Source organism: Nicotiana sylvestris, chromosome 8, assembly GCF_000393655.2.
Source record: "Nicotiana sylvestris chromosome 8, ASM39365v2, whole genome shotgun sequence".
Classification (NCBI taxonomy): domain Eukaryota; kingdom Viridiplantae; phylum Streptophyta; class Magnoliopsida; order Solanales; family Solanaceae; genus Nicotiana; species Nicotiana sylvestris.
In genome coordinates this window covers 133,135,640-133,146,618 of record NC_091064.1, presented here as the reverse complement: position 1 = coordinate 133,146,618, position 10,979 = coordinate 133,135,640, and the positions used below count along the sequence as shown (strand labels likewise).

At 40.2% G+C, this 10,979-nt stretch overlaps 1 protein-coding gene across 1 annotated transcript; it reads left to right on the top strand.

The window, feature by feature from the left end:
- The first annotated feature begins 807 nt into the window (after nt 1–807).
- Nucleotides 808–1,626, top strand: LOC138875692 (uncharacterized). The gene has a single exon (XM_070154554.1). The coding sequence runs from the start codon at nt 808–810 to the stop codon at nt 1,624–1,626; it is 819 nt and encodes a 272-aa protein (XP_070010655.1).
- The last annotated feature ends 9,353 nt before the right edge of the window (nt 1,627–10,979 follow it).

The window sequence follows — 10,979 nt, the reverse complement described above, 5'->3', positions numbered from 1 at the left end:
ATGACTGCCATTTTTCATGATATAATGCACCAAGAGATAGAGATGTATGTGGACGATGTAATCCTCAAATCCAAAACTCAGGACGACCACGTTCGGGACTTGAGAAATTTATTCGAGCGGTTGCGCAGATATGATTTTAAGCTGAACCCAGCCAAATGTGCATTTGGGGTACCATCCGACAAACTTTTGGGATTCATAGTCAGTCGGAGGGGCATCGAGTTGGACCCAGCAAAGATAAAGTCTATTCGAGATTTGCCTCCTCCAAGGACCAAGAAATATGTTATGAGTTTGTTGGGAAGATTGAACTACATCAGCCGATTCATTGCTCAATTGACATCCACGTGTGAACCCATATTCAAATTGTTGAAGAAAGATGCGGAAATCAAATGGACAAATGAGTGCTAAGAGGCTTTTGATAAAATCAAAGAATATCTGTCGAATCCGCCGGTATTGGTCCCACCTGAGCCAGGGAGGCCTCTTTTCTTGTATCTGACCTTCTTGGAAAATTCTTTCGGCTATGTCCTCGGGCAACATGATGTGACCGGAAAGAAAGAGCAGGCCATTTACTATCTGAGCAAGAAGTTCACCAGTTATGAAGCCAAGTACACTTTATTGGAGAGAACTTGCTGCGCTTTAACTTGGGTCGCTCAGAAGCTGAGGCATTATTTGCTAGCTTACACCACTTACCTCATAACCAGGTTGGATCCTTTAAAATACATATTTCATAAGCCAATTCCCACTAGGATATTAGCAAAGTGGCAGTTCTTGCTCACGGAGTTTTACATAGTCTACGTCACTCGCACGGCAATGAAAGCCCAGGCCTTAGCAGATCATTTGGCTGAGAACCCGGTTGATGATGAATACCAACCTTTGAGCACTTACTTCCCAGATGAAGAGGTAAATTCAGCTCAGGAAATATCTGAAGACACCCATGCTTGGAAAATGTTCTTTGATGGGGCGGTAAACGCAAAAGGTGTTGACATTGGGGCAATCTTGATCTCACCCACCGGCCAGCATTATCCAGCTACAGCCCGACTTCAGTTTTTCTGCACAAACAACACCGTCGAGTATGAAGCTTGCATTATGGGTATGAACATGGCAATCGACCAAGATGTCGAAGAGTTGTTAATTATAGGAGACTCGGGTCTGATTATTCGACAAACTCAAGGAGAATGGGAAACCCGAGATGTCAAGCTTATTCCTTATAGACAACATGTGGAAGATCTTGGAAAGCGATTCAAGTCAATAGAGTTCAGGTACATCCCTCATTGCCATAATGAACTGGCCGATGCGCTTGCTACTTTGGCCTCGATGCTGCCATACCCAGACAATGCCCACATTGATCCCTTGGAAATCCAAATCAGGGAAAGGCATGGCTACTTTAATATGGTTGAGGCAGAGCCAAATATTCAGCCATTGTATCATGACATCAAAACATTTTTGAAAACCAAAGAATACCCCGAGAAAGCCAGTGGAGACCAAAAGAGAACCATTAGACGGCACACAAGTGGTTTCTTCTTGAGCGGTGATGTCATGTACAAAAGGACTCCGGATCTCTACTTGTTCGGATGTGTTGACGCCGAAGAGGCTAGAAGACTCATGTATGAAGTGCACGCAGGGGTGTGAGTACCCCACATGAACGGGTATGTTTTGGCAAAGAAAATCCTCCGAGCGGGCTATTACTGGATGACCATGGAAAAAGACTGCATCAGTTTTGTTCGGAAATGTCATCAGTGTCAGGTGCACGGTGATTTGATTCATGCACCTCCCACAGAACTACATCCCATGTCAGTGCCTTGGCCATTTGTTGCTTGGGCCACGGACGTCATTAGGCCAATCGAGCCAAAAGCCTCAAATGGGCACAGATTTATATTGGTCGCCATCGACTATTTCACGAAATGGGTTGAAGCAATCACTCTCAAATCTGTCACCAAGAAAGTTGTGGTAGATTTCGTGCACTCCAATCTTATCTGCCGTTTTGGCATTCCTGCAACTATTATCACAGATAATGCTGCAAACTTGAATAGTCATTTGATGGGGGAGATATGCGAACAATTCAAGATAACGCATTAGAATTCTACTCCCTATCGCCCTAAAGCCAATGGTGCCGTTGAAGCAAAAAATAAGAACATCAAAAGGATTTTGAGAAATATGATTCAAAGTTCTAGGCAGTGGCATGAAAAGTTATCATTTGCATTATTGGGGTATCGCACTACTGTGCGCACATCGGTCGGAGCAACCCCATACCTTTTGGTTTATGGCACTGAAGCCGTAATACCCGCGGAAGTTGAAATCTCTTCTCTCCGGATCATTGTTGAAGCTGAAATTAAAGACAGTGAGTGGGTCAAAGCCCGTCTGGAACAGTTAACCTTGATTGATGAAAAACGAATGGCTGCAGTCTGCCACAGGCAGTTGTACCAACAAAGAATGACCCGTGCCTACAACAATAAAGTACGGCCCAGAAATTTTGAAGTGGGACAAATCGTTCTAAGGCGTATTTTTCCCCATCATCAGGAAGCAAAAGGGAAATTTGCTCCCAATTGGAAAGGCCCATACATCATCAGAAAGATATTGCCCAGAGGAGCATTGTACTTGGGAGATATCGAAAGAAATGATCCTGAGGCAGCTGTGAACACGGACGCGGTCAAAAGGTACTATGTCTAGTCTTTCTGCAGCATAGCACTATCCGATTGTGATAACGAAGGCTTTAATTTTTGCTACCCCAAACACTCCAATCCTTTTGCTAACCCTTTGAGCCGGTTACTTTTCTTTCATTACCCTCTTCGGGACTCGAAAAAAAAAATAAAAAAAAATAATAACAACAACAACAAAAGCAAAATGTTTTCCTGAACTACGTCTGACTTGATTTCGAAATGATACATAGGCAGCCTCTCTCTGGGGTTCAGTCACAGCAAAATAAAAATCCAGTTTTCCCCAAAAAGTAAAACTAGGGCAGATTTTATAATGGTTCGGCGATGATCCCGCCTAAATGGTTCCAAAGTTGTAATTCAATCCAAATTCCTTTTACCCCAAACCTTGTTCAAGTCCTTCTGATCAATCGGTGAAAGTTTTTCGAAATCGGAGAACGCAGTTGTTTGGATTCGATGCAATTAAAATGAGAGAGTCTTATTGGTGAAAACCCACTCGGGCACCATGAGGCGATGGTAAGCAAAGAAATGAAAAACGAGAGAGTCTTGTTAGTGAAAACTCGTAAAGAGCACTATAAGGCGACAATGAGAAGAGAAATGAGAGAGGTCGATTGGCAAAAACCCGTAAAGGGCACCGTTGATCGAAAAGAAGAAACCCTCACCACCATTGGTATTGAAAGAGTCCTGGCAGGTTTCTCGATTTTAAAACACGGGTTGCAAAGGATTTATGAGAAATTGGATAGCTGTGCAGATCAGGTATCCAGTCAAAGAAGCATGTCATGTTTATTGAAGTCTGCATGCACCCTAGATAAGTCCTTCGTTCATCCCCAAAAGGGGCACTTCTCCTTAAATTCATTTTCTTGTCCTTTATTTACTTTTCCTTGAATCCCTTTCGGTCTAACTCTGTTCCGAAACTAATACAAAGAGAAGGTGGCAAGATTGGCTTTACAGGGTTCTGCCTAACAAAAGCTAAAGTAAGTACCCAGCCTCAGCGGGTGCATCAAGTCGATCCCTACTGGCCATGATGGTTGATGCTCTGAAATCAAAGTCATTGGAAGGGAAGAGAAAGACAATGGCAAAAGCCTAAAGGTAGAATAAAGTGAAAGGGTCGAAGCCCCACGCAGGCGAGCCGTTATGAAATCTTAAACGTTGAGTCCCTCGGTTTGAAAGACAGATCAATCTTCAGAAAACCACCAAGTAGCAGAAGTTCTCAACAAAGGTTCATGCCAAGATCGAGTGATCGAAACAATCAAGGCCACAAAACCAATATTGTTCTTTATTTAAAATTGAAACAGGTGCAGCCCAAAGCAATCGTGCAAAAGCAGGTGCAGCCAAAAGAAAAGCTGCACAAAAGCTAAAAACAGCTTTGCAGTTACAATCAATCCAAAAAGGAAGTTTTCCTCCAAAATTCTTTCCTGCATTTTATTGAAATAAAATGAAATGAAATTGGAAAATGGAAAAAAGAGAAGAAAAAGAATAAAATCCGAACAAAATGATAGTTTTGAATCCCCAATTTCAATCTTTTACACCTTTTGCCAACATTAGGGCTCTAATCCCTAAGTTAAGATTTTAGACATCGGGCCCCCATTCCCTAGTCGCCTTTTGCCAATATTAGGGCTCCAATCCATGAGTTGAGATTTTTAGACATAGGGCCTCCATTCCCTACTCACCTTTTGCCAACATTAGGGTTCCAATCCCTGAGTTGAGCTTTTTAGACATAGGGCTTCCATTCCCTAGTCGCCTTTTGCCAACATTAGGGCTCCAATCCCTGAGTTGAGCTTTTTAGACATAGGGTCTCCATTCCCTAATCACCTTTTGCCAACATTAGGGCTCTAATCCCTGAGTTGAGCTTTTTATACATAGGGCCTCCATTCCCTAGTCGCCTTTCGCCAACATTAGGGCTCCAATCCCTGAGTTGAGCTTTTTAGACATAGGGCCTCCATTCCCTAGTCGCCTTTTGCCATTATTAGGGCTCCAATCCCTGTGTTGAGTTTTTTAGACATAGGGACTCCATTCCCTAGTCACCTTTTGCCAACATTAGGGCTCCAATCCCTGAGTTGAGCTTTTTAGACATAGGTCCTCCATTCCCTAGTCGCCTTTTGCCAACATTAGGGCTCCAATCCCTGAGTTGAGTTTCAGACATAGGGCCTTCGTTCCCTAGCACTTTTCGCCAACATTAGGGCTCCAATCCCTGAGTTGACATCTTAGAAATAGGGCTCCATTCTCTGATCCTTCCTCGTAAAAACACTCCGATCCTTATTTTACTACTTTACAAAAAAGGAGTTTAGATTTTAGTTACAAATAACTCATGAAATTTTCCTAGTGTAAACTAGGGCAGAAAATTTTGTTCGTCCGTTTGTTTTGGTGTCTGAGCAGGTTTTACCTCGAGGCACAGGGTTCGAGATGACCAAAAGAATGAGTCCCAAATCCAGAACAAAGAAAAGAAGAAAAAGAACAAAAATAAAGAAGTGAACTCAAAGGTTGAAACGGAGAAGGATGCGGACTGCTCAAGACATGATTGAAGTCACAAGTTTCGCATGTCCCGCCTTGATTTAAAGCTACAAATGAACCAGCGGTTACAACTGACGAGCATCAAGATTCAGATCGGAGTCTGCAGCAAAACCTAGCCAAGACTCAAGATCAAGCTTCAAGAGATTTATAGATAGGAATCTTGTAACTCGTAGTTGATAGGTTTAGCTAGCTTAGCTTTTGATTTTCCTTTTGGTGTAATAAGGGGGTCAGCAAGTAGTAGCAACAATAAAATCACAGCTCTCGGTAGACCCAGCTACCAAAACTTCCAGAACTATACTGACCAGATTCCTTTATAGCCAAGGATATGTAGGGAACCTTTGAAGCAAGGTTCGGTCAGACTCTTTTCAAAAATGCTTCTCATGGAGTGTCAAACGGGCAAAAATCCCTAGTGATTGCTCATTTATCTTTGCCCGAAAAATCTTCATGTTTCCGAGCAAAGAGGGGCAGCTGTGATCACGTGATTTTTGCCCTATATGAAATACTCTTATAAAATCCCAAGAAAATAGATTTTTGTTAATTATTCACCATTTTTAGGAATTTTGTAGAATTTATTTTAATTGTTTGCATTTTTTGTGCACGTTTAAGTTTTATTTAAATCATGAAAAATACCAAAATATCACACATTGCATTTACGATTTAGTTTTATATTTTTAGATTAATTAGTAAATTAGTGTTTTATAAAAATGGAAAATCATAAAAAATAACTTATTTTTTGCATTCTTTATTGTTTAATTTCAAATTTTGGTAGTTTTCTTTTAATTTGGCACCTAATTAGTTGAGGTAATTATTATTTAGAGTTAATTAATTTAATTTGGTAGGATAATCTAGTTTTGAGATTTTAATTTAGGTTTTTATTTTTTATTTGGAAAAAAGGAATTAAAAGAATTTGAAAATAAAAAGAAAATGAAGAATAAATGAAATTTAAGATTTTTGGGCCAAAAATTCGAAATTTCCCAAGCCCAAACAAATTTTCCCCTTTCAAATATCCATCTAGTTAGCCCAAACCCGTCTAAAACCGGTCCAATCCCCACATAATCCCAAACGACCCTGTTTTTGTGTACTTAATCTAAGCCGTTTGATCTCGTCCAAATCAACGGCTGGGAACTGAGGGTCTTTTTAAAATAAAACTATCCAAACGCCCTGCCCCCCATCATCTCATCTCCCTCACTTCACCCGTTCATCTTCAGAGACCATCCCAAACCCTAGAGCGCCGTCCCCATTCCCCACCGCCTCTAGCCGGCAGCACCACCCCTAACTAGCCCCAAACTCACACCACTGAATCCTTTCCGCCACCCAACCCTGAATCTCCAATCACCTTCCCTCAAAACTCCTTGGAATGTCTCGAATCTGGGTTTAAAGGAGAAACCCTAGTGCCGCCCTTGTTTTCTCCGGTGGCGGCGCCACCCCTGTTCAACCCCAAACTAACACCAGAGAACCTCCAAGGATCCCTCACTCCAAACCCCTATTTGTTTTCCTTCGAATATCCCCAGAACTCCTCAATTTTTGAATCCGAGGTTCAAGCCTTAGGAGTTCAAACCAGAACTTGCGCATGCAAAGTCACTTTTATGGATGTTCTGGTTTGTTTAAGCCCGCTTTGACGCGAAATAATGACACTCATTTGTTCTTCTCCAAGAACAAACGGTTGCCACTATTTTGGGTTAATTCAGAGCATCGGTTTTTGATTTCAAGCCTAACTGGTGAGTCCCTTTCATTTTTGCTTTCGAAATTATTTATGTATCACCCCTGTTCTTATTCTCTCTTTGGTCAGAGGTCATCCCAATTGAGCCTGGGTCAAGGTCATGGATACAGAACCTCTCTTCTTGGTGATTGTTTTCCTTTTTAAATTTGTTTTCTAATTTCTTTGGTTTGTCTAGTTCTATTTATTGCATGTTTGAACCTTTGATTTTACATTTTGTTTTGGTCATTTAGCTTAATAGCTCAATTAGTTCCCCGCCTGTTTGTGATCATTAATTAGTCAATTTATTTGTTTCTTAGTTTTCTGAAGTTACTTAAGTGTTTCCCTTTCACATGCTTTAATTTGGTTTTGGGTCAGCCTTGTTACTTGGGCTCTGAGGTCAGTCTAGACCCCATTCAAAGAGAGTTTGGTTTTTCTTGAACCTGAGCCCATGTTTAATGAACCATTGAGCCCGTTTGGGTTCATAACCCATACCCGTTTGGTCTAGGGGGTAAAAACAGGCTAACTAAGGGCTATTTTGGGTAATGTACCTAGGGAATCTATGAGTAACCACCTTAGGAAGCTTCTTAGAAGCTGCAAAACAACCTTACTTGGCTAACAAGTCAGAAATCTAGGGACTAAGCTGAAAAAATAAAAATTGGAAAAGGTCTAAAGGAAAAACTGAACCCTTAAGGCTACCCTAATAGCTTGCCTATAAAGGCATCATTACTTAAGGTTGAAGTGAGATTTTTGAGAGCTTAAAAAAGACTGAAAAGAAAACGGCTGAGCATTTTTTTTGAGTAAAATTCTGATATAACACTGAAGATTCTACATTTTCCTTTGTTTAAAAATTGCTCAAATCTCACTTGGCTTCAGCTTTTGATCTTTCATTGCTCAGTTAACATTACTGAAAATGACAAAGTCATGCATTTGGGTTAAAATGGATTGAGTTTTGGATCTTTAAAAGCTTGGTTTATGTGTTGCTGTTTGGTTCTACTATTTTATTACTGAAATCTGGGTTCTGTTTTGCTGTTGCTACTTCACTGATCTCAAGCTTTGTTTTCTGGTTTATTTTGCTATATTCAGGTACACGTTTCTGAATCCTACATAATGTGAGGCTCGAATTGAAGATTGAAATGGAAAAATAGAAGTTTGAAGCATAACATCAACTCTCTAGTTCATAGTTTCATTTTCTCGTCTTCCTGAATTCCCTTGTTATAATTCATTTGATGCATTGTGTTTGATTTGATGCTAACAACACACTCTCAAGAGCTATATTTGGTCTGTGTTTAGTATGGAATTCAATCTTCTATCAAGTATATTATAGCTAGATGATCATTGAATTTTTTACCACTGAATCTGATTCCGAACTACTATGGAAACTTGATATATAACTGGTGTAATAGAATCAGTAGTTACATTCTGCATTCCACCATGATAAATAGTGTAGACTGTGTTAGATCTCTTCCTATTATGTAATTCATTTGGACTGTCATAACATGTTTTGTTGTATTTAAATAGTGTTGTGATCATGCAATGGATAGCTAATTGTTTCTTAAGTAGTAAAAGGGTCCAAGCTACTTCAAAAGTCGATTTATGCACTAATATTACTCATTTTAGCTTAGTGATGTCCGTAAGTTTTCAAATGTCCGAAGGGCTGTAGGTGTAATTGTAGTTTTAAAATCAGATTTGAAAACCTGTGAGTTTTATGCTGAGTTCTTTGTACGTGTGAGGTCAATTAATTATGGATATAAGTCTAATGTTTTGCATGTTACATTGATGATTGTACAAGTTTGTTTTATGGGTGATGGTAATAGTGCCTAAAGTAAAACTGGGAATTGATAGCAAGGTATAGTATTAAATGGTTTGCTTTTGTTAAGTGATGAATAACACAGTAGGCACGTCTCTTTGGTTTGCACACCTATTTGCCTCCATTGGGGCTCTATTCCAAGTTCTCCGCCTGCAGCTTGTGCTCGCCAATATTTGGGATCCTTTTGGGCTTGAGTATCGAAATCATTGTAAGTTGAAAGGAAGTCCATTGCATTTGGGCAGCCTCTCGATTTGAAAAATCTGAATTTGGGCGTCAATTTAGGAATAGTTGCAATTTCTTTAAGCCGTATTTAATTATTGTAGTCAGTGGAGGTGAGCCATATTAGTAACACAAATAGTCTATGGCCCTCCAAACTTTAGTTTGAATACCTTTTCAAAATGGAATTGAGGTGCGCCGCGCCAAATAAAATCTCAAACGCGTGGCCCTCACTTAATAATTTCTTTTAAAATCCTTAGAATTCGAGGCGTTCCATTTAGTTGAATTTTTGTGGCCCTCGCAAAGTTAAAAACACGCAGTTGCTGTAGGCCCGTTATTTTAATAACCTTACCTTCTTAAACTCGGGTGTGCACATGTGATCCAAATCCAAATCTCAATAATGTTGAATAAAACGTGTTTCAGTTTGTGGGAGCATTTCATGTGGTGATGTCCAAAGACATGTTTTAGACGACGTTAAATCTTCTTTAAAATAATTAAAAGCAGTTTTAAAGTTAAAATGCACATAGCTTTAAAAGTATTTTAAAATCAGATAATTAGGCCAATAATAGTAGTTGAGCGACTGTGCTAGAACCACGAAACTTGAGAATGCCTAACACCTTCTCCCGAATTAACAGAATTCCTTACCCGGATTTCTGTGTTCGCGGACTATAATACAGAGTCAATTTTTTTCTCGATTCGAGATTTGAACCGGTGACTTGGGACACCATAAATTATCCCAAGTGGGGACTCTGAAATTAACAGCATGTACGGGCTGCATGCTGCAGCGGTATATGGATCGGGCTGCACGTCACAGTGATATGTTGGATTGGGTTGCACGCTGCAGCGATATAACGCTTGGACTATAGGAGCCCCCCCGGACTCTGCACACCCCAAGTGAGCGCAGTCGACTGTATATTTATGGATTGGGCTGCACGCCGCAGCGGTTATTATAAAGTACCTATTGAGCATGGCTGCTGAGTATGAGCGCTGATTGATGAGAGTTTAGTTATGAGTGACTGAGAGGCTTTCCCGAGGGGCTAAATATATATATGAGTGATACTTTGCCCGAGGGGCTTGTTATTTTGAAATTACTATTTTTACTCATCTTTATTCTGAGCTCTGTTGAAAATGTTGAACAAATGTTTTAAACAACTTTCATTGAAACTGGGGGTTTTACAAGATGTTCGAAATTTAATTACTGGTTCGTGCTTTGTTATTTCCATTGAGATTTTTATGTTATGAGATGTATAGGAGTGGCCGAGAAGTTTTCTCGAGGGGCTGTTTACGATTCATGTTTGCCCAGGGGGCTGTATAAGAATTATGTTTTGCCCGAGGGGCCAATTATGAACTTCATCGCTTTTACTGTAAACTGCATTGAACCTCTATTGAAACTGTTGGAAAGCATCTTCAAATGAATTTTACCAAAAACTGGATTTTAAATGAGATGATTTGACTCGTATTCTGATTAAAAGCATGTTGTGCTTACTGAGTTTATCATGATGTAGATCTTATTTATTTTCCTATTGATCAGCCTCTATTTACCTTCATTACTTACTGAGTTGGCGTACTCACATTACTCCCTGCACCTTGTGTACAGATTCAGATATTTCTGAACTCGGTGGCAGGTGTTGATCACTCAGTGGCAGGTTCATCGGAGTTAGCAAGGTAGTTTCCTGGCAATCACAGCCTTGCTTTTCTCCCTCCTTTTGTGATTTTTCCGGCCATGTTGGTCTTGTTGTTGTTAGACAATTGTAGTAGATGCTCATGACTAGTGACACCCTGATGTCGGGCTTTCTTTCCGCACAATTGTTTTTGTTTTAAATACTTTATAAAGGTTTATTGTTAAATAGATTTGATCTTATCCTAAGAGTAAAAATACTAATTGATTTTGGGATTGTGTTGGCTGGCCTAGTTCCATGATAGGCACCATCACGACAGGGTTGGTTTTGGAGTCGTGACACGCGCATGCTAGGTGACGGGCGTGTGGGCGTGCACCCTATGAATTGTGATTCTGTTGTTTCCGTGACACTGTATAGTGGCCCTATTTTTGTTGATATCCATGTTTTCACCATGTGATAAAGTATCTGAGCTGTCAATC